Source organism: Amphiprion ocellaris, chromosome 17, assembly GCF_022539595.1.
Source record: "Amphiprion ocellaris isolate individual 3 ecotype Okinawa chromosome 17, ASM2253959v1, whole genome shotgun sequence".
NCBI lineage: Eukaryota > Metazoa > Chordata > Actinopteri > Pomacentridae > Amphiprion > Amphiprion ocellaris.
The window spans coordinates 28,074,483-28,098,697 of NC_072782.1; the positions used below are offsets into that span (position 1 = coordinate 28,074,483).

General features: G+C 38.8%; 1 protein-coding gene across 8 annotated transcripts in view; it reads right to left on the bottom strand.

The window, feature by feature from the left end:
• Window positions 1-24,215, bottom strand: part of man1b1a (mannosidase, alpha, class 1B, member 1a) — a 40,476-nt gene that overhangs the window by 14,036 nt on the left and 2,225 nt on the right. For 6 of the 8 annotated variants that reach the window (XR_008604560.1, XR_008604561.1, XM_055019342.1 and 3 more), the window contains 12 exons: window positions 24,043-24,147; window positions 16,835-16,943; window positions 14,803-15,008; window positions 13,253-13,398; window positions 12,938-13,056; window positions 12,412-12,603; window positions 9,337-9,485; window positions 7,742-7,930; window positions 7,041-7,231; window positions 5,917-6,037; window positions 5,509-5,703; window positions 814-945 (listed from right to left, as the gene is read on the bottom strand). Coding sequence is in view for 6 of the 8 variants with exons in the window: in XM_055019342.1 (XP_054875317.1) it covers window positions 814-945; window positions 5,509-5,703; window positions 5,917-6,037; window positions 7,041-7,231; window positions 7,742-7,930; window positions 9,337-9,485; window positions 12,412-12,603; window positions 12,938-13,056; window positions 13,253-13,398; window positions 14,803-15,008; window positions 16,835-16,943; window positions 24,043-24,147 (1,854 nt within the window). In the remaining 2 variants the exon portion in view is untranslated. Of the gene's footprint in view, window positions 1-813; window positions 946-5,508; window positions 5,704-5,916; window positions 6,038-7,040; window positions 7,232-7,741; window positions 7,931-9,336; window positions 9,486-12,411; window positions 12,604-12,937; window positions 13,057-13,252; window positions 13,399-14,802; window positions 15,009-16,834; window positions 16,944-24,042; window positions 24,196-24,215 lie in introns of all 8 variants that reach the window. The other 2 variants (XM_055019344.1, XM_023291517.3) reach the window with 2 other exon arrangements.

Here is a 24,215-nt window from a genome sequence, read left to right on the forward strand (position 1 = left end):
ATAAATGTAATTTGTAAATCATACATTCCACTGCAAATCATCACCTGTCAAGCAGAATCAGCCTTGTGGGAGTTGGTCTATGGTGCTTTGGAGCCATTTTTTAATGTTTTTTTTGCATTTTTTTTGTTTCTCCACTGCGCTCTTCTGCCTGTATCCCTCTCCTGAATTACAGAGGCAGCCTTGGCAATCTTAAATGAAAACCTGGAGCCTTTTTGGTGCAAATTGAGGCGTCTCGTGTTGCTACAGACCATGGAGACCCATTCGCAGAAATCCCAAATCCATCAGAGGAGCGAAATCTCCACGGACGATTAGATGGATGACATGCACAGCAGCATGGGGTAGGGAACATTCTGCTGTCTTTCAACAGGCTCGACAGCTATTATGTGGCAGCTTATTAATAGCAGATCCGTGGATAATGACTTCCCTTATGCTGTGAGAATACATTGCACGATTCACAGACGTGGGGGGGTAATTTCTCAATTTACACGACATCCCCAGGTGACACTGTGCAAATAGAGCTTTCGTTGTAGTTTTCTAATTTAACCTCCATATTTCCCCCCAATAATCTGTTCACACTGTTTTACATGTAATTTTGATGTTGGAAGAAATCTTGTTCAATTAAATCCAGATTGTCAGCGCACTTTTATGATTGAAAATCCACCTTACGACGACGGAACTGGACTGTATAGAGTGCACGCAATACTTTTTAGCACTTCTAGGCAATCAGAAGGCAAGATATAAGACTTTTAGATGTAATTAAGCTGTTAATAAAAGTAATTAAACTTGAAGATAAGGCTGGTCTGTGCTCTGTACCTTGGTGTATTTATTGAAGTTCTGCAGTATGTCCCATCCCCAGTCTCTGTACTTGGTGTCCTTGGTGAATCTGTACATGTAGAACAGACTTTCCACCGTCTCTGGTCTCAGCAGGTTGTGTCTGTCTGCAGGCTGGAGGACACGGGAGATGTTGTCAATAAAAAATTATAAGAAAAAATAAATAAATCAGATAAAGATCAGCTTTGTAGTTTGACTCCTAATTTAACCAGAGAGTCTCACAGAAATTGAAAATGCCACTTTCAAGAGCTCTTATCATGAGAGCAGCATCAATGAGTGGAGCTACATCTAAGATTAAATGCAAGTCGAGGGGCAGACAGATTCAAAATTCAGCATATGACTGAAATATGATGGACATCTTGGACAGCTGTGGCATGCGGATTTGTGATGCTTTCTTCAGAGAACTGAGATAAAAGTAAAACAAAAGCAAAATAAAGATTGTTTTGCTGAGATTAGTTATGGCTTCAAGCATGGAGAATCAAGAAACAGCAATGTTTTCAAAACCTCCTGTGAGTCTAGAATCTTTAAAACACAAAAATGTTACCCTTAGGTTCACTTTTAGGTCTTCTTATGCACCTCTTTTTGTCAACAATGGATTCAAGTGAATAAAACAACACATAAATAGACAAACAAACTATGGAGTGGTTATGAAAACGCTGCTCACGGGAGCAGCCAATCAAACTGTGATGGTCTGAGGCCGGAGGAATTATCTTTTACATCTTTCTAAAACAAACCACAGTACTGAGAAGTCCACAAACATAGCCAGGCATTGTATGTTCTCAAACAAAGCCTGACTTCTATTCCTTTGGCTGTATAATGAAGGCAGAATTAGAATTGGAAAACAGCCCCGAGTGTCATGCAGCATAATTCAACAGCACCACAAACCACAGCCCTCAAAATTAATGAACACCTTCGTGATACAGTTTAAAACCACACTGTAACCTTTCTGGAGGTAGAATTTAGATTACTTTGGCCTCCAGCTCTACTGTGAGCAACCTTGAAGCTATTTCAGACCAGGATATATCCTTTAACTCTCACAGAAACCAAGTCTCCAGTAGGGCTTTTTCCTCCTACATAAAATTGTCACAATCAGGAACATCAAGTCTCAGACTGATGCTGAAAAACTATTCAATGTGTCTGTAACTTCTAGGCTGGACCACTGTATTCCCTTATTACCAGGATGTCCCAATGCCTTGTTGAAGAGTTAATCCAAAATTCTGCAGCTAGAGTCCAGACACAAACCAGAGACAATGATGTTGTTTCTTTCACATTAGTTTCTCCATGTAAAATCCATAAGTTATCCATATCCAGTACGTTGGGAAGGGCATTATGAGAGTTTCTGGATATGATTTAAAAACTTACATTTAATCTTATATTGGCCGAAAATTGGGAACTTTAATTGAAACAGAGCCTCTTTTCCTCTGTTCTGCAGGAAGCAAATATTTAAAAGCATGTTTGAGACTATGTTCATGTCATCTCTACTCTCAGTTTACCGCTCAGCCCTCAGATTCACTACCGGTGACAGTTATGCCACTCATCATTGCTTATTGTAGGAAAGATTTGGCTGGCCATCCTTAGCAATAAGGTGAGAGACATTGGTTTCTGTTTATTTATAAGGCACTGAATGCTGCAACACATAACTTTATTGTTAAACTGACTCCCAAAATAATCATTAAACTCGTTTAGATGACTGATTAATGCTAAAAATTTGGCGTTCTCACACCAAAATCGATAAAACTGCTTTTAGCTTCTCTGCTGAACACACTTTAAACATTTTGCAGCAAACACTGAAGCTTCTCAATGTGACAGTTTTTAACTTTCTTTGTGGTCTCGTTGATTTTCATTCTGCTGACTATACTCTTGACCTCACTGTAAATGAAGGCATGTCTTCAGTGATTCCTGGATATTTAAATAAAGGCTGAATGAATGAAAGGATGAAAAACGTTCCTTAATGTTCCTAGGCTTTTTCATTAATAAGGGTGACTATAACTGAATATATAAAATAGAAATATTAGTGATTAAATTATCTCCTCTGTTTATGTGGGATCAACTCAGACTGATCATTTTGTCTCCTGCTGTTCTTAATATTAACTGTTTGATCCCTTTTATTGCCCACGAAGGTCCACACATTAAAGCATTATTAATTATTGTTGTCCAGACTCTGTTTCAGGTTAATCTGTGGCTCCCTTCTAACTTAGCCGCTAGCTGTTAGTATAGCATTAAGCCACTGTGAGAGAAGCTAATTTCGTGGTTTGTGGCAATGGCTTCAATTTTTGCTGCTTGAGACACATTTCTGAGACCACAGAGTGAAACAGGGAGAGGATACTGCATCAGACCTGAAGTAGCACATTTAAGTTATCAATAATCAGTCAATAAAGACACAGACATCGATAATTAGAAAAATGCAGAATATTGGCCCTGATAATTGGTCAATGGTTAGAGCTGCTCGTGTGAGGTGACCCTGAACCATCCTTTAGTTCTGCTGCTATAGGAGCTCAGTCTCCTTCACTGTCCTCTCTGTAAATTCCATGAATTTATAAACCTCTGCTGCATATTCTGTGTTCTCTCCCTCTGTAGGTTGAGCTTCGTCCTCTTTGTCCTCTTTCTACCTTTCAGCTTGTATCTCTGGCTGCAGAGCTGCATGTTTCTGATCCTCGGTTACCGGCCTAAACAACCTGCTCCGTGTTTGTTGTTTTTCAATGCTCATCTTTTTTCCTCACCCCATCTGGTTCGAGGCAGTTAGTCGACACAATCCCTGAGTTTTTTCCTGCTAAAATAGAGTTTTCCTGCTCAACTGTTTGCTGAAGGGGGAATTGTTTCTCTCCGTAATATTGTATAGTCTTGACCTTACTATAGTAACGTCCCCTGAGTGAGCATCTGTTATGATTTGGTGCTATAAAAAGAAAATTGGATTGAAAACCTGACATGAAAAGCTGAATTAGTTTTATCTATGAGGACCAGATGGATAAAAAAAAGTCTGTTTTATATTAAAAATCTGTTATAAAATAAACATGAGCAGGCGGGTATTTAGCAGTGGTTAGTTCACTCTAAATTACTCATGAGGAGTAATAAAGCCCTCAGGATCTAACATTTGTTCCTTTAGTCTTTAATCTGAGAATATGAATGAGCTGAAAATATGCTAAAAGTGTTTCTTAATTATATTTGAGGTTAATGAAGGCAGCGGTGGGAGAGAGGAGCAAGAAAATACAGGATGTGTTGATAAACCTGAAGCTGTTAATGAAAAACGAAATGAGTCCCGTGAGGGTGAGGAAGGTGATGGTCACAGCTCTCATAACAAACGATTGCAATTTTAGTCTTTTTTTCCCACGTTTGCTCAAAAATACGTAGCGAGTTCCAGCTCTTCTTGTTTAAAAATTGCTGATTGTGTTTTGAGCAGTGAAAGAAAGACATCAATTTGAATTCACAGAAGATGAAGAGACTGGAATGAGAGGAAACAGTTGCTGTGATTGCTGCTCAGTAGAACATTCATTGTTGTATTTATTTATTTGTTTGGGTCTTTTAAAAAAAATCATCTGCCATTCTTGTTATTTCTGGATTTAGAGAAATGTTAAATTGAGTTTTTGGGATTTTTAAACAAACTTTGAACAGCAACAGTCATGTAATATAGTCTACATGCACACACAACTGTATAATTAGGGAGGGTTGGTAGTAACAGAACTTAAATGAGGAACACCTCGACTGATACAAGGCCCCACAAGACTAGCATCGTTTCTGCATTAATGGATCAGACCACGATATGTCCTTAACTTGCACATAAACCAACTCTTTAGCATGAAGTGTCTCCTTCATTCATTTATGTAGGTCATTTTTGTGGGACTTTAGCTAAATTTTATCATGAGTTTTTGAGAATTTAGAAACAAACCTAGAGGGCTTCAGTCAGACACACCCGACTCAATGAGATTACATTTGAAAAGCACCGCTACTGCCACTACTGCAACTACAACTACTACAAATAATGATCAAAACATTAATAAAATTGAGAAATTAAGTTAGAGGACAACCAAATAACATCTTTGCTAGGGACAGACTGATTTTCGCAGCCGATATTTGATAGTTTCCAAATCCTGGCAAATTTTTGACCAATTATTGATGATTTAAAGCTCTACTTGAGGTCTGATGCAGCCTCCTCTCTCTGTGTGTCGTCACTCTGTGCTCTCAGAAATGTTCCTCAAGCAGAGTCAAGAAACAAGAAACACAAACAAGGAAATCAGCTTCTCGCACAACGGCTAACAGCTACGCTAACGGCTAGCAGCTAAGTTAGACGGCAGCAACAGATTAACCTGAAACAGAGTCTGGAAAACAATAATTAATAAAGCTATAAAATATAGACCTTAGTGGGCAATACATGTGATAGAACAGTGAAATATTAAGAAAATAGAAGAACAGCAGGAGACAAACTGATCAGTCTCAGTCAAAAGCGTCCTAATTTAAGCTCTCCTATTTCTATTTTACATATTCCCTTATAGCCACCCTTATTAATGAAGAAGTCTAGTAATGAATGAAAAGTTCTCTGTTATCACATGCTGTTAAAACATTACATTTAATGGATATCGGTTCCAAATATCGGTCATCTGCCTTTCATGGTCAGCAATAATCGGTACTGGCTCCAGAAAACCCATATCATTCGATCCCTAATCATTGCCCTCTCAGCCTCACCTTGACGACAACATCTCGCCCGTCACTGGACTGCAGGCTGAAGTGTGCGATCTCAGGGCTCAGTCCGGTCTCCATCTGGACGTACATCTGGTGGCAGGTCTCCATCAGCTGCACAGCCAGATCCATGTGGTCCCCTGGGAGACCGTTATGGGCCCCCAGAGCCAGAGTCCCCGGCAGGAAACACACCAGGTGATCCTGATCAAAAAAGGTACAATCACGAGAAAAAAGAGGCAGAGAAAGAATTAAAAAGTCACGATGAGAGCTGGAATTGACTGGACTGACTGCAGATTGATTGAACAAGATAATCATTAACTGTAGATAACTTGGAAGTGTATAAAATAACCTACGACCATCATGTTCCTGTGCTGTGCTTTCTAAACACAGTAAACTTTGGAAGAGCATCTGTACCATCTTGGCGTTGAAGCGGTTGTGGGACAACTCTCCAATAAAGGTCAACATGTTGGGCCCCGTCTTCCTCACAAGGTGTTTTTTCACTCCCTCTATGGCCTGAAGGTAATCCTCCAACAGACTGGACAAAACACATAAAGAGTCAACATTAGTGGCATAAATACGAGTCAGGATTATATCAGACCTATGAATCAGTCTGTAATGACTCGGTAGGAGGCTGGGTAATAAGATGTCACAAATAACACAATAATAGATTTGTCTTTGGTGTCTGATAATGACTACAGTGACAGGAATAGCAGAAGAAGTAGAAGAAGGACGAGAAGGACAAGAAGGAGGACAAGAAGAAGAAGAAGAAAAAGAAGAGGATGAAGAAGTAGAAGTAGAAGAAGAAGTAGAAGAAGAAGAAGAATCCTGCAACAGGTGGTTTTCTCTCCAGACCTCTGACAGCAACCAGTCAATGTCAGTCAGGGATTACATGAGGAGAAACTGGACAATGAAAGAACCAATCAGGTATATCAGGTATCAATCAGGTATATCAGGTATCACCAATAACCGATGCCGGTTATTGGTGATAAAGACAGACTGAGAACCAATATTTTTAACTGATAAACAGTAAATGCTGTATATTAACATGTGACACCTGCAATTCAGTTTCTCATAACTAGGCTCTTTTATTAATAAAGATTACTACAGCAGAATACGTACATAAATACATTATATGTTATGTATTAACAGTGAAGACAAACTGTCATTCATAACTAGGATTCTTCATTAACTATGTGAGCTGTTAGTGTAGCTTTAGCCACTGTGGAAGTAGTACAGAAGAGTACAAAAGTGAAAAAGCCTACAAAAAAACTACGAGAGAAGTCCATTGAATGAATGAATCTTTAATATTGCATCTTTATTACATGACTTTGATGAATTCTTGCCTCACAAGCCGACTATTCTGACCTAATGTCATGGAAGACATACTGATGTTTTGTACTTTGTAAAGTGATTTTAATTTTGTGAATTTACAGTAAGCTGGCTTTTTAATGGCTCTGTTGTTGAAGTTTTTACCATCCATTATTTCCTCTCGGAGCCACAGAAAAATTAATGCCAAAAAAACTTAAAGCTGCACTCACTCGTCTTCAGTTTTTCCTCCTTGGATCCACTGTTTGAGCAGGTATTCGTAGTAGCTGTCCGCCCTGGCACCGAGCGTGAACACTCCTTTGTGGGTGAACTGGCCGCTGTTGGTGTTGATGAACATGGGCACCAGGCCGTCGTGTTTTCCCGGCAGCGTGTGGACCATCTTCATCACCTCGTTGACAACCTCCTGGAAAAGGTAAAAAGAAAAAGAGTCGACATGAGATAATGAACCCACCAGCTCCACTTCAGTTACCGCAGCTATTATGTTTGAAAAATACCGCCATAAGCAATCTATCATCAGAGAATTATTAGCAATTTCACACTTTGATAACACTGAGCTCATCAAAAGCTTATGTCAGACAGTGACTCTGGCTGCGGTTATGATGGGAATTATTCAGCTTCCTGTCAGGCTGAGTTGGAACATCTCCGGTTTTGGGAATTACTCATAAACTGACAACGTGACGGATTTAAAACAAATCTTTGCTCGTGCTTGTCACTTCAGTCCCATGAGTGCCGCTCAGACGTACTTAATGCTGGGTTTTAACTGGACTCCAAACCCTCCATCTTAACCCAGGAAACATTCATATTAACTGCCTCCGATCTTCGTCCACTCCATCTCAGAGAAATCAAAATGATATGAGCCACTCGTTCACACATACAGGCTGGACTGTAACGGAGCCCCTCCTGGTGTCCTGACCTGGTACTGAGGTTCCTGAGTGAGGCGGCTCAACTCTCTGAACTCCAGCTGGATGCTCGTAACTTCGGCCACTGTGCTGTCCGACGTCCATCTCGGAGGGTGAGCCGTTCCTTTTCCGATGTTGACGTCCGAGAACGGGATCTTTGAGGGTGTTTTGAAGGCGGGCATCAATCTGGACCCAAGGTCTTTCTTTAAAAGTAGAGAAGAAACTGAATTAAAAACACCATATATCTGTTCCAAGACTAAAGTTTTATTGAATTTGCTGTAAAAAAAAATGCAACTGTCTTGCAGAAACATTACAACAACAAATCAATTTCCTGATAGTGATTAATCTAAGAACTTGGGGACGCTTTTTGTTTCTAAGAATGCTGTTAAATTTCTACATTTTCCTCAAACGTCTCTTTCCTCTTAAGCTCTACTAGAACTACTATATATGTAAGCGTTAGACAAAATAAGCACCAAAACTGAAAAGAAAAGACTGACCACTTCAGATCTACAGTGAGTCACTTCTGATCAATCCTACACCCTTAATTTGCACACTGGTGTTCTTAAAAACAAAGGAAGGTAAGAATTAAGGAAGAGGAAAATACCATTTGTCTATGTATGTTCATATGTATTGAAAGACTTAAGTATAATTGAACTTGTTTTAAAAAAATGCAACTGTCTTGCAGTAACATGACTGAAAACAACTTAGTTTTCTCATGACTTTGGATTGTTTTGTTTTGAAGAATGCTTTTAAATTTCAACACGAGTTAAAAATTCTTAAAGAAGATGAGGTCATGCCAACTTTTCAGTAGTTTTCTTTGCACCCATTTGTGAATCAACGTTTGAAGAGCCACAACCTGAGAAATAATGTAGCTACAGTCCTGGAATTTTGCAGATTAATTGATATCTACATCTGGTCTCCAGTGGTTCTTTAAGCAGCTCCTTCAGCAGCAGACTGAGACATCCACCCTGCAAGAAAGAGCGCTATCGCAGGTCCTTCATCCCATCTGCAATAAGACTTTACAACATCAGCATCACTGGCTGATGTTAACATAAACTGGACTATATCATTACCACCCCAAACCATAAAATTTGCACAGACATTCTTGCACTGCACATCTTTGCACTTTTAAACTTTATTTTTATTTTTATTTTTTCTGTTAAAAATTTTGCCACCCTTGTATATATTGTAAATAAAACTGCTGTAACAATGTAAATTTCCCCTGGAGTGGGGAGAAATAAAGAACTTTATCTTTATCTTATCTTACAACCCTGCTTTGGTAGAATAATACAAGCTAGTTATATGATGGTGCAAGTTTGGTCAAAAAATGTCAATGTTTCTGTCTATTCCAATATTTTACCAACAATAAAAACATTATTTTTAACCCTGAGAGGCAGATTTTCACCAATAGGAACTTTAGAAATGTAGAGTACGGTGCCAGGCAGAAGCAAACTTCACAAGAAAAAAATATTAAAATTACATTACTAACATATTTATGCAAAAAAAAAAAACAATGCATGAATTTTTTTGACCAATCCTACACCTCGTTTACACGGTCGTGTTCTCGGAGACATAGAACAGTAGGAATGGCCGATGTGGGTCAACTCACAGCTTTCTCCAGGAACAGCTGGTCTCCTGATAGATGGTAGCAGCTCAGCAGCCCCCCCAGGATACGTATGGTTGTTTCAAAAAGGTTCACGTCCACATTCTTGTCGAAGGACAGCTCCTTCTCTACCCAGCGCCTCGCTTCTGCAAACTCTGTGTCAATTGAGATGAATTACACCCGCGTGAAAAGGAGGGGAAAAAAGAGGACAAGAAAGAAATACATTTGTGTGGAGGAGTTTTTGCCTCAGGTGACGGCATCAAGTGGACTCGAGCCAGAACCCCCCACCGAGGCTTTGTCAGAGAAGAGCGAAACTCCGACTTAGAAGATGTAAGATCAAGATGCAGCACCAGCAGAGGGATTGCTTTTTATCCTACACATTCGCCTTACTTTTGCATCATTAACAACAATACAACTGTGCGATGCCAGCAGTGTGTGATATAACCTTGAGCCTCCAGACCTCTTCATCGCATTTCTTCATAACTCCACACCTGCAGGTTTTTATTTTTTCATACGTTGAGCCTCAAGTTACTTCACAATTTGTGCAAATCCCACCAGAGCAACAACAGGCTCGACATAGCTTTGTTCACGTACGTAGTGGAGCTAACCAACGGCTACAAACACACTTTGAAATGCAAAATCGATGGACTTTAAAGCTTGTTACGATCAAATGGAGAGCTAACTTTAGGAGATGGAAACAATTATATAAACTAGGGCTGCAGCTATCGATTATTGTAGTAATCGAGTATTCTGTTGATTATTCTGGCAATTAATCGAATAATTGGATTCCGCGCTTGGCATGTGCGTTATAGCATCAAAAGCGGAAGTGAGTGACAGAAACAAATGTCCAGGTGGAACACAGACAGACATCTGCGGTGTATCGTACATATATAGTATATTACAGGGGTATTATACATATATAGTATATTACAGGGGTATTGTACATACATAGTATATTAAAGGGGTATTGTACATATATAGTATAGTAAAGGGGTATTGTACATATATAGTATAGTACAGGGGTATGATACATATATAGTATATTACAGGAGTATTGTACATATATAGTATAGTAAAGGGGTACTGTACATATATAGTATAGTACAGGGGTATTATACATATATAGTATAGTAAAGAGGTATTGTACATATATAGTATAGTACAGGGGTATTATACATATATAGTATAGTAAAGGGGTATTATACATATATAGTATAGTACAGGGGTATTATACATATATAGTATAGTAAAGGGGTATTGTACATATATAGTATAGTACAGGGGTACTGTACATATATAGTATAGTAAAGGGGTATTGTACATATATAGTATAGTACAGGGGTATTATACATATATAGTATAGTACAGGGGTATGATACATATATAGTATATTACAGGAGTATTATACATATATAGTATAGTACAGGAGTATTGTACATATATAGTATAGTACAGGGGTACTGTACATATATAGTATAGTACAGGGGTATTATACATATATAGTATATTACAGGAGTATTGTACATATATAGTATAGTAAAGGGGTACTGTACATATATAGTATAGTACAGGGGTATTATACATATATAGTATAGTACAGGGGTATTATACATATATAGTATAGTACAGGGGTATTATACATATATAGTATAGTACAGGGGTATGCAACTAAAACTCAAAGCCATGGGAACCCCACATGTATTTAGTTGGTGATGCAGAAATCGCATAAATATGTTTTCATGTTTGGTCAGTTTAAACTGCTGGTGTTGCAGCTGATAGAACATAAATAAGAAAACTGATCAGTTTATTGGTATTTATTACAGAGAATATTTAATCAGTAACTTTAGTTTCACTTTGATTTGGCCACAAATTAAAGTGATTTCCTTCATTATGAGACAGTGTCAGACCTACATGCACTTCAATACAATACCATGTATGAATATGAGTCTGATAGTTTTATTGTGCAGCTGTCAGTGAGAAACAATCAGCTGTATTGATCGGTAAAATAAATATATTAAAGCAGGTTTTCTACTAGTGTTCCTGTCTTACATAATTTACAGTCGCGGCTTTTTACCATCATAAATTTGTATATTCCTCATTGTTCTCCATTAAAACAATCTGTTGACTGAAAACGAGTCAAATGATCGTTAAACGCCCTTGTTTGTGTGATGAGTTTGAGGCAGAAAGTCTGAGTTAACAATCACTTTACACATTTAACACTCTTGATACACTATGGCACTTCACACAAACACTTTTCAAAACTTACATTTTGTGCTTTATATTATTGTAATTTCTACTTTACAACTAACCCGTGTAATTGTGTATATTCCACTAACCTTTGTTTATTGTACTCCAGATGAATAAAGTAGATCTTATCTTGAGTGCTAGCCCTCTCACCGTCTAAGAACTTTTTAATGACTCCAACTTTTGATCCAGAATTGATTTTTGACTACATCTTTGACAAAGCTGCCTGATCATCACTGGCCTTTGGCGGGCAGACTGAGTCACAGCTAAGGTAAACAGACTGAGGAAAGACTTTGATTTGTCAGTTAAACAAGGAAAGAGCAGAGACAGGCACCACTGCTGCACATTCCTGATATAAACAAACATGGCAGATAATCAGGTGCTTTCCTAGCTAAGTTTAAAGTGGTCCAGTAGTTTGCAATTACACCAAGATAACCAAGATAGAGTAGGAATGCTGTACCTAAACAAGAAAATTTAGTTTTGACAATTGGGCAAATGCACTTATCCAACTCTCTGTTAGCTTAATACCACATTTATGTCTGTACTGTAAATGTAAAGTTAGAGCTAGCTGACGGTTAGCTTCGGCTCAGCACAAAGATGTGACTGCATCCATGTAGAAGGAGCACAAAGGTATAAAAGAATCTGCTGCAAGATCAATAATTTACTCCTGAATCCTGGCCATACACATGCTGCTTTGTAGAGTTTCTCTTTGTCTCAGTACAAACCTAGAAGTCTAAGAAAATCCACAATTCAACATCTACATCTTATCTCTATGTTGGTGCTTTATTTGAGATGTTAATATGCCTTAAAACAGACAAAATAAGAGGTTTATAATACCTTCTTTCAGGCCCATAATCCACATAGTGTCCAAAGAATCAATCAGCGTCAGACCCAGGCCGAACCACTCGCTGAAGGACTTGGAGATGGGCTTGAGCTCATCGTGCCCCCAGGCGTGGTCCTTGTAGCCTTTCCACGCATGTCTGAAGGCATCACGTACTGCCTCCAGTCGGTCTGCAGGTCCAGTAGAAACTACAAACAAAAAGAGACGAAAAATAATGAAACTTGAAGTCTGCGTTTCCTCCAGGAAGCCCTTTCAACACTTGTTTTTTTAATAATCTGCAGTAGAGGGATTATTCTGTCCTTCATATGTGCCGATGCTTTGAACATACCAGGACTTTATCTTGCAGGTTCAAATATTAAGGCAAAAGCAGGTGCTGCGCTTTAAACAGCATATAGCAGTAAAGCTGGTCAAAGCTACATGAGAGAGAATCTGTTTTATAACTTTGTATGTATGAAAATTTTGCACTTTTTTTATTAAACTTGCTAAGAGTTGCAGCTTTCAGATTTAGGATGCAGCGCTGACCTTCCAGTGGGACAGTATCAGCGGGGTTCACAGGTGCTGGAGGCGCTGCCGCTTCCTTCTCATTGGCCGAAGGTGGAGGCTCTGTGGCCTGGTCGGCTTCGATCATCGCTCCTCTCCAGCTGCGTAATAAAAATTTAAAAATACCTTACGCCTGAATTATTCATACCTGCTTCTCTGATCCATACACTACAGCGACAGCCGCTCGGTGCAGGTGGAAAACATTTGTTTACTGAGGGATGTTTTGTTAACATCCCAACAGAACCGTCTGTGCAGTTTTTAAAAAAAGGAAAAACAAGCAAACAACAAACGGGTCACCTGACAATCTTCTTTTCTTTGCCCTCCTCTTCTCCTTCTTCCTCCTGAACCGCTTCCTGTTCTTGCTTTTCCCCACCGACTGTGTCTGAAACATTTCCGTCTTTCTGCAGGTTCGGTGGACCTCTTCTGTTTGGAAATGTCTTTTTCTGTGGATAAACAAATGGCTAGAGCTAGAAACAAGGGAGATAACATGAACACCTCGTAGCAAAGGACTAGTAACTATTTAAATATATGGTCCACTGGATGTGAGCGTCAAACATGACCTTTTAAAATGCCATTTAAAAGTACCTTGTGGAGGTTTTACAGAGTTCCAGACTAACTTTTTACACTGATTGCACTGGTGCACACAACCTTTTCGTTTAGCACGTCACTTAGCTACACCAAAAGTTTTTCACAGCATTTTAAACTTTACATTTATTGTCAGTTTCTGCGCTAATTTCCTAACACAATACACAAATGGTTGTAAACACGAATAAAAGTGCAGATAAATGATTTGTTCCTTTTCCTAAAGATGATCTGAGCCTTAACGTTAGTAAAAGGAAGAAGCAGTGGTAGATTTTACTATCATTTCTTGGAGACATTGTGCATCTTTAGTGTTTCAGTTTGGAACACCGATGTTCCGGCAGCAAAAACTCTATAGCTGCACTCTTTGCAATAAATGCAAGTCATGATGTTGGTTGTTTTGTCACAGTGTTTCCCACAGGTTGGGAATTTACTGGTGGTGGTGGGAAGAGTGTAACCTTGGTTGTTTTCTGAAGTTGCATTTAAAGATGCCTCCTGCAGGCCTCACGTGTAAATTATAAGCAGATGCTACAATTTACCGATGTTCCTAAGCCTTCCGCATGCATCAGTAGACACCACAATTTACCGATGTTCCCTAAACGCCCCCACATGCATCACCCAGACAGGTGTGTGGCCAAAAACCAAGTGGATTTATCTACCTGGGCAGGCTGCCCAGAGACACAGACAGACCTCCTAAATATCAGGCACACCGGTGCGACCGATGAATACGTTCTGTTGACAGATTTTTGGTTGCAGTGACCAAAACGGTCGCAGTCTGGAGCCCTGTGTTGAATAAACTACTGTTACAGACCCAAAACTACAAATATTTAGACTGACACTAAGCCAGGACAGGTTCTAATGTGAGGATTTGTGGAATATTTCACTTTTTTTGCAGGAGATTTCCCTATTAACAATAATTTGGAGTCATCAGTGATGGATACACAGCTTTAGAGAACCATAATATGGACAAAACGGGGTGAGTGTGAAAGTATGAGCATCTCATGCGCTTCATTAAAGAGATTACAAAAACTGTTGTGTTTTATTATGTCGCCTTATTAATGTGTGATATAAATGTGATGCGTCTGACTGTAATGCAAGACTAAATATAATTAACATGCTTCATTAATATGATAGATCTCAAGAGGTAGGACTGCTTTCTGGTAATAAACTGCAGATAACAACTCAATCATGGCCAACAAGCATGTTTATATTTTAATTAATGTTATGTGATGTTCTTGAAGTCAAAAAAGCACGAATAAAAGTCTAACCTTAATGGGAGGTTTTGGCAAAATGGGGACATTTGGTCCTCTGGGGTCCACAACAACATCCAGAACAACAGCTGGCTCCAGATGTGGCCCAGCAGCAGGAGCTGGAGCGTCTCCTGCAGCCGGACCCAACACCGGCTTCACACCTGGAGGGGCGGCCTTCAGCTCTGGGTCATTCAGCTCCAGCCAGTCCTCCCTGTCAGACAATCCTAGACACAAGAAAGAGACAAGAAACAAGACCGTGTTTACAATAAGCCAGCAAACAAACTATAGCTATTAACATATGACGGCTCAAACACAGTGGTTCTGAAAGTGTTTCTGTCCAGCCCAATTTTGGAGGACCAAAACTTTCACGCCCCCCGCAATAACGTTGTAATCTGGTGCATGTGTGCAGATACTGTGCGTCTGTGTGTCTTCTTAATTTGTGTGGTCTCATACTGTCTATCACGAGTGTTTTCTGACATAAAACACACAGGGGTCTGTCCTCATCTCCTACCATATTCGCTGTGAAGCCAAGAGCAAGCTAAGCCTCGTCATATTTTCTTGACTTTTTTTCAGGAGGTTTGTCTCCTGCTTTGTTTTCCTTTTCGTTCCGGTAAAATATTTCTCCATTCTCTGCAATTACTGATAGCTCATCACCGTGGGTGGAGCAGAATGAACTGTGGACAGTTACCATAACAGTGCAGTTTGAGTGTTGTTGTGTGCTGCGAAAAAAAGCTGATGTTAAAACATGTAGTTCCACGTAGACGGACCTTTTCCTCCCAGTCGCTTGCGCCCTGTGGTAACTCTGCGCCCCACATTTTGAGAAATACTGTTCTAACATATGACAGAAAAACTGAGACTGAGAAGTTTGAGCAGCCATAAAGTTTATATCCTTTACCAAAAGCTTAGTTTTCCAAGTTAGCATTAACCTTTTGAAACCCAAAACCAGTCAGTGGGTTTGATAGGCATATCTTAAAAAAAAAAAAAAAAAAAGAATAAATAAATATATATGTCTGTGTGTGTGTATATATATATATATATATATATATATATATATATATATATATATATATATATATATATATATATATATATATATATATATATATATATATATAAAAATAAAAATAACAGAATGCTATAATGACACCATTTATGATCGTCAAATACTGTAAAAACTGAATTATTGGATATTCAACTTTGACATTCCTGAAACAACTCACCTGTGTATTGTATGTGCCATTCCATCAAAAAACTTGACCAAATTTAAGCTAAAAATTGCCCTTTTTTCATGTTTTATTTAAACATAAATTGTTTGCACCAAATTTGTCAAGAAACAAAAAAATTCTGCACTTCTTGGCACAAACATGAAGCCATTAGTGACTCAGCTGCGACGGACAGTGGCATGACTAAAATTCCGCAACTTTTCGGCTGAACTGCAGGACGTGTTCACACAGACCAGAAACAAGACAAGTATAGAATCATATTAAGAAATTCAAGTAGTAAAAAATAGATATACAGTAGATGGAGTCACATTTTGTGCTGTAACAGTAACACTTGTGGCCACTTGGAAAATGTTGCAAATGCTTTTTTTTTTTCTTTAAATAAATAAACTTTCATTTCCTCACAATTTTCCCTAAGATGTATGGCGTTTTAACTTTGTCATGCTGCACAGAAGACATTTTTGAATTCCTCTATTTGTAGTCATGGCTGTGCGTTTTCTATCGAGGTGCAGGACTTTACATTGCAGTAAAAAACGAGCTCATAGTAAGTAAAAATGTGACAGGAGAAAAAAAACACCCACCAACTGTTTGAAGTTCAGAGAGTAAAAATGAAAAAAAATCTGTTTTATCCACTCATTCTCATCATATCCAACATTCTAAACCAAGAAAAACTATTCACCATCAGTGTCTCCTTCTGTTTTGAATTTGTCAGACAGAATATGTGAACGCCAGTCCATTAGCTTCAGCTAGCTAAGCAGCAGCACCATGAAGATTACTGACAGATTCTGAACGTGTGCATGTGAGCTGAGCATCGAGTGGGCTTTGTTTACCTCTCCACTGCTCCGTGATGCTGGGGTAGGAGAGCAGTCCCAGTATGAGCAGCAGAGCCAGCAGGAACAGGATGAGGCTTCGCTGGAGCCGAGACAGCTGCTTCCATTTCTGTGGGCAGATGAGAAAACAGCGCTTACTGCACTGAAACACGTCCAACAGCTCCGACTTGCAATCACGAACGCCTCAAAGCAGACTCTAATATCCTCCCACACAAATCTGTTTATGCCTTCCTTTAAAGTAGCACAGTTAAAAAGATGGCTGACTGATGGCCCTCCTTACCCGGTGTAAATTCAACATGTCTCTCTTGCCGTACGTACACTGACAGCTCACAAATAAAGCATCTAACAAGCTTGAGCCAGCAGTGTACAGGGAGGAACAACACCAGGGTCTCTGAGGGTTTAAGGCTAACAGGCAGGCTGGTGATACTCTGCTGGCTGCTCTAATTAACACCTGTGCAACACCATGAAACTATTGAGCCACGACGAACACACAACAGACTTTATCTCAGGGGACGTTTTCTTTTTACTTTGCTATGCTTCTTTCAACATAACAGCATGGGGACAGTCTGTACAGTGCAACGGCGTGGAAATGTTTTCTTGGAAGTTGGAACCACTAGAAGACTCAATGTATATACACACTTTTTGACAAAGTCAGATTTACAGAGAGACTTATAATCTAAACCTCCAAAGCGAAAAGGAACCCTAGAGAATATTTTGCTTCAGAAAAAATACTGTATTGTCTGGCCATTATTGTATATCCATGTAAACTGAACAGAGATGCACATAGTTTCCGGAGGGTTTACCAAGTCAAATACAACCCATTTCACAGTCATAAAAGTCAAAAGTATTCGAGTGTAATGGAAAAACCAAACACACAATGAAGGGCAGAATGAATATTTATGATAGTTTCATCAATTTCAACTATTAAACAATAATTTCTAATGATATAATTCATGCATTATTGTACCCTGAATGTGGATAAACAACAAAAAAATGAATAGATCGATGGATTCATTAACCAAATTAACATTACTAATTAATTTCAGAGCAAAATCAGCACTTGCCCATGAGATATTAATCTGATGGTGCTGGTTGAAACTCTAATGTGAAATAACTCTAAATAACACTAAATGAATACAATCAACTCCAAATTAACTAACACAATATCTAAGTTGAAAAGTATGAACAAACAAAAAACCATTATTTTGAGAGATTATATTAAAAATATAAACACCCAAGGTAAGAAATTCAAAGCAACAAAAGTGAACACAGCTGAATTCACTAAGATACAAGCTAGAAAGCCTTAACATTAGTTTGATTGTATGTTTTCAAGTTTGTTTGGAGGGAAATTAATTAAATGCTTTATAAGACTTTTTAATATCTGCAGATATCTTGTAATTATTGTGTCACATAAAACTAAGTACAACTGTGATCTTCAATTGGCCTAATTTGAATGAAATGACCGGTGAACAGCAGAACTTTCTTCAATTTGGACCTGTGAGTTTCGTCTAAATCCGCATCTGCATCATGGCTCCACAAAATTCCAGAAGAATTAAAAGAAAATTTAATTGTGAGATTTCACAATGATGGAAAAGGACACTGGAAGATCAATGGCCAACCAAAAATCAGTGAAACACAGTTGCAGCAGTAATTAGGAGGTACAGAACAAGCTATAGTGCCATGGACAGTATGCTACTTGCACAACTGAACTCTGAAAAACAGATGGGAAAGTGGTTTAGATATGGTGGAGTGGTGATAGAGTGAAATCTGAGTTTTATGACAGCTTAGACAGTCAGAAGAACATTGCAGAGCAGCAACCTCTAAGGATGGTGTAAAAATCGTTGCTTGCTCTTCAAAACAAAACTTGTAAAAAAAACTAAAACCACAAGTTTGAACTTTGCTAAAAAATATAAAAGTAGCCTGGTGAATATAAGAAGCACATTATTTGGTGAGATGAAGATAAATTTGTTTGGCTCAGACGGAACCCAGCATGTTTGGTGTGAACAAGACCAGGGCTACGACAGTGAATTCATAGTCCCAACCGTGAAGCACAAAGGTGGTAGTGCGATGATACGAGGCGGCGTGAGTGCAAAAGTCGTTGGGAAAGTAGTGCCATAAAATGCCTGTGGATACACCAAAATATCTGCAGTCAAGGTGAATCCCAGTCTGCAGAAAGTTGGCAGAAATTGAATATTCCAGCATGATTACAGGAACAGACACGGAAAAGCTTCTGAAGAAAACAAAAGGAGAAAATTATGATCTGGCCGAGTGTGTTGCCTGACTTTAAATCCAACAGAAAACCTTTGGGGTATAGCTGGAAAAGAAAACTCTCATTAATAGAAGGTGCACTGGCTTTTGTTGCATTGATTTCCTACTGTGGGGCCTGTATAATTCAGTGAATCTTAACTGTTTGTTTTGACTGTTGCATAAGATCAAATACCCAACTTGAAGCGGTGCAATTACAGTAAAATGGGGCAATTTTGAAGGCTTGTTTTGAGGGTACTGAATCACACTCTTTATAAGACTTTTCAAAACCAGCACATAGATTGTGTAGACATTATATTTCATTTTATAAGTTGGTACTATAGGGTGTCCCTAAAGTCTGGACACATAGGAAATCTCATTAACTATAACGTTTTTGCCTCCACAGTTTAAATATGACTTTGTTGAATGATAAAAGAGTTGAACTGGTACCTCTCAGTGAATGTGAAGGATGGGCATATTGAAAGATAGCAGATGAATTCAACACACCTTATACAAGGAGGATTCCACTTGGCTTTTCCACGGTGGCAAAGGTGGTTAAAATGTTTAAAAAAACAGGCAGTGTCATGGACAAACCCTGTTCTGGATGACCAAATGCATTAGCAGAAACTAAAGAATTGGTCATGACTAAAACTCATGCGAGGCCCCAAAAAATTACTTCCCTAACCCTAACCCTACCTTTTGATATGTCCATCGTTCGTGTCCACTGAGAAGTACCAGTTCAACTCTTTCTTCTTTCTACAAAGCCATATTTAATCTGGGGAGGCAAAAAAATACAGATAATGAGATTTCTTATGTGTCCAGACTTTGGGGACACTCTGTATACATTGAACAAGAGTGTACCAAATCCTATGCTTCCACCTGATATATGCACCAGTGAAAATGTGGAAAGAAACCAATGTAAATAGGGGAAAAGTGCTTAGTGAAGTCCATTGCTCCATATGAGCAGTCAGCACCGAGCCAACAAGCCACTCAAAGGAACATGATTTGCAGGGAATGGTTTTTTTTCTTCTCAGGAACCACGAACTGTCATCAAATTTGACGACCGACGGGTTCAGAGAAGTGCCGAGGCAGATCGACAGCCCCGCTGTAAAGCTGGCTCCACGGAAGAAAATGTCCCTTGATATACTGCTGAAATAAAACCTTACAGATTAGTCGATACGAGCACTCGTTTGCCTTTTCAATCCGGAGAGCAGAATGGATTCCATTTACGAGAGTCAACCGTGTCGTTAAAAAGTGATCGAAGTAATTATGTTGAAATGATTTAAGGAGTGTATTTGACTATGGTTCTCAGCTACTTTTTAATGGAAAAATTAAAGGGGGAATTGATTTGAACATTTGGAAAAAGTATTAAAAAAATGACCATGAAATAATGTGTATAAAATGGATGTATATCTACGTATGCACTACAATAACACAGAGCAGATTGTGCAGCAGAGTAATACACCCACCTCAAAAAAGCAGCTTGATCATTACATCTCAAAAAGGAATAGCAGACAAGCTAGGTCCAGTTTAGAAATTAGAATATGAATCTTAACTAGTGATGTACTGATCCTGGGGCCAATCAAGGCAATTTTAACTGATCAGTGCTGGCACAAACCAAAGCCTGATCCTTTGCATATTTTTTTTTCTTAAGAAATACAGCATTTGTTTATTAGTTATTGATGATCAGAAATAGAATAGAATTTGGCCATTTAATAAAAATGCTGCCACAAACAAAATGACCTTGCGCTGAGCACTGCCATGTGTTATGCATGTGTACATTATATACAGATAACGACTCATGTGACCTAAATATGTAGTGAGCAGTGGGAATTGATGAGACTCTGAAACACCCCCACAATTTAATCAACTGTTCCTTGTACGATTTCCGACGGATAAGTCTCGATAAGTCTGCAGTAGGATCGCAATTATGTGATCATCAGGAGGCAGCTGACATAGTCTTCACTTGTTGTCATGGTTACAGCGATGCCATGCCACTATCTCAATGATACAGAAATCCTTAACAAACCCGTGGATCCAGACTATAAGATGCATCACTGTCAAAATCTGATCACTTGGTCCTTGTGTCATTTCTGACCTTCCCTGAAAATTTCATCCAAATCCATTTGTCTGTTTTCGAGTAATATTGCGAAAAGACAGACGGACAAACATATGCAGATCGTCACATAACTCTGCCATGTTCCTTGGCGAAGTAATAAATCTGTTATTGCCTAGTAAACAACAAACATCTGATTCTTGTACTTGCATTTCCATCTAAGTCCCCAAAACTGACTGCATGAACATGGAAGTAATGACTTAAAAACCAGTGTAGTCCCACTCTGGGAAGGTGGTAGGACCAGTTGCACAGGATCGAATGAAGAAACCTTTGAACAAAAAGCATTACTGGGATTTTTAAAACCCCTGAGCGCTGGCAGCAAACACAAGCAGTGATAAGTTGGACATAATAAACCTGAAAAACCTGAGTTTGAAAGACAGCAAAGGAGACAAGAAGACGCATAGAAGATGTTGGTTTAAGTGAAAAAAAACAACAAGATTAAAGACATTGAAAGAAAAGAAAACACAGACAGTGAGATGAGCAGGGTGGGTTTTATCTCACCGTGGTGATCAGACACATAATGTGCTCAGGGGATGCTTTCATCTGACGAGTTTTAATGTTCGGGCTGCTCCAGAACAAAGACGAAACCTCAAGAAAGAAGCCAAGGAATCGATTTGCCACCAAAACATTTCAAAAACTTGCAGCTAATCGATCAAATTCAGAATTAAGACAGCCGACTAGACCAGTGAGGTGAGACAAAATACATAAAAGAGAATAAAGTAATTAAAAGCTATTATAAATATCTCTGGCTGTATTAGAATTATTTCAGGCCATTATAATGTTGCAAAACAATGAGTAGGGCAGCTTTATCAACTAATCAATCAATGATTCTGTACTTTATTTGCACTTTTCAGAAACATAGAATGGTTCTACACATGCACAGATCACTAAATGATTATAAATTATAAGAACCGGCAAGATTTCTGCAACAATATGATGGAAAATGAAATCTTTAATATTTAACTTAGGTGATTTGTCAAATACGTTATTATTTAGTTATTTTCTGTTTTTGCAAAATTGGATTTTCAGACAATGTTCTGCATCACAGTATGAACATAAATGACAAATTAAACGCCAACTTTGCCTCCCTGGATCAGAACAGCTCCAGAGTTCCTTTTCAATTAGTTAATTTTCTATTAATTAATTCTCCAAGCAGCGACGTTAATTAATTTTAAAGATATAACGGTGGGTATCACTGTGTAACACACTTGCTGCTCAGCATTGCATGAAGGCCACAGCCATTGATTCACTTCCTTTTCATGCTTATCAATGTGCTTTTATGTCACGCATTAAAGCATCTGCATGTTTTTCCACATATATATTAAGATTCCTCCTTTAATTTGCCACCTGCCAGTGTGTTGCACACAGAAAATTACATGTGCTGTGAAACTTTATCTGTATCTCCGCCGCAGACGTTAACTATGTTTCAGCAGCGATTCCTGTGAACCGACAGGTGAGCATCAGAGCTCTTTGAGCTCTTTGTGAATTGCAACAACCTCCTAACAACGGCCTCCGATTTTTCATAACTGCTCTCTTTTGAAAGACGGAAGCCAATTTTCTCCTCACAGTGGGGTGACAAAGCTTTATATTCATGTTCGCGTTCTTGAAGATATAGTGGGGCAACAAGGCCTCCGCGAATTTCAAGATTTACAGAAATCCTATAACCTCCAGCGCACTTTTCTTTTTTTCTGTCTGTTTTTAATCCAGCATTGGGTGCAGCAGTGCATTCTCATCACAATCACTCCCTTCACTTGACACTCAGCAAACAGTATTGTCTCTGCACTCTATAAATTTATAACTGAGGCTTCATGCAACCTTTGACTCTTAACACACAATGAAATACATACATTAAAACTTCCAAACGTCTAGATTGGCATTCAATATGGTAAAATATAACCCAAAAAACACAGAAAACATCCAAAAATACAGGATAGATGTACTCACAGGTTGTATTTCACACAACAAATCAAGCCAAGAGATACTCCAGACAACAGAGTGGCTAGAGGTTAAACAGATTTTGGATAAATAACTCAACTTTTACATCTAATATATCTGAGAAAAGTCTCCTCCGACTTCATGACGGCTTCTCTTTGGAGCTAAATACAAATTTCAGGTGTCTTTCAGTGGGTCTCGCAGCTCATCTTTGTAAACCACCACATGCATTGTCAGTAAGAGAACGGCTCTCCTGGGGTTCTGCACAGCTGGAGCTCTGATAACATTATGCCGAAATATTACAACCCAGTCAAAGCAAATAGTGGAAAACAGTGTTGTATTATAAACAATAATGGTCTTTTTCAGTTTTGCTGTCATGAATTTGCTTCCTGACTCACTTGCTTAGAATATTAAACACATGTATATGTGGATTCTCTGGTTAGTTTATACATGTACTTATCTTGTATGTACACTTCTGGTTGTGTCTGTGGATATTATCGTGATAACAGAGAAGATTATCATAATTATCTAATTCCTTTGTTGTTGATTTATGTAATATAATCCTTGGCCAGCCGGGGAACTGTGCTGGGATGAATGGTTAGGTTGTGGTGGAAGTTTAATTATACGTACACGGCTTTGGTTATCCGTGTCAGGGGATTAGAGAGTGGGAGGGGAGTGGGTTGGTGGCAGGAAATAAGAAAAATGAGGGTCGGAAAATGAAATTCTTGTGTTTTATCTTGCTGATCATATACAAAAATAAATATGTGATCACAAATAATCCCCTTGAACAACAGACCGGTGTGAGTTTGAGCTTGAAAACAGACTCATTTCATGCATCACAAATATTCATGCGTCATAATGGTGAAACTTATTATCTCCAAGTATGATCTACATGTCGAATACCGATAGAACTCACCCTCCAGCAGGACTGTCGCCGGTGTTTCCCGTTGTTGTAGGCGTGGCTGTGTGGGTCGCTGAGCGTCAGAGAGATGAAGTCCTTTCTGGAAGGTGGATACATCCTCTAATCGGGGCGGACAGTCAAAGGTCATAGAACCTGCAGCCAGAAAAACTAAAGAATCTGTTAGTTTT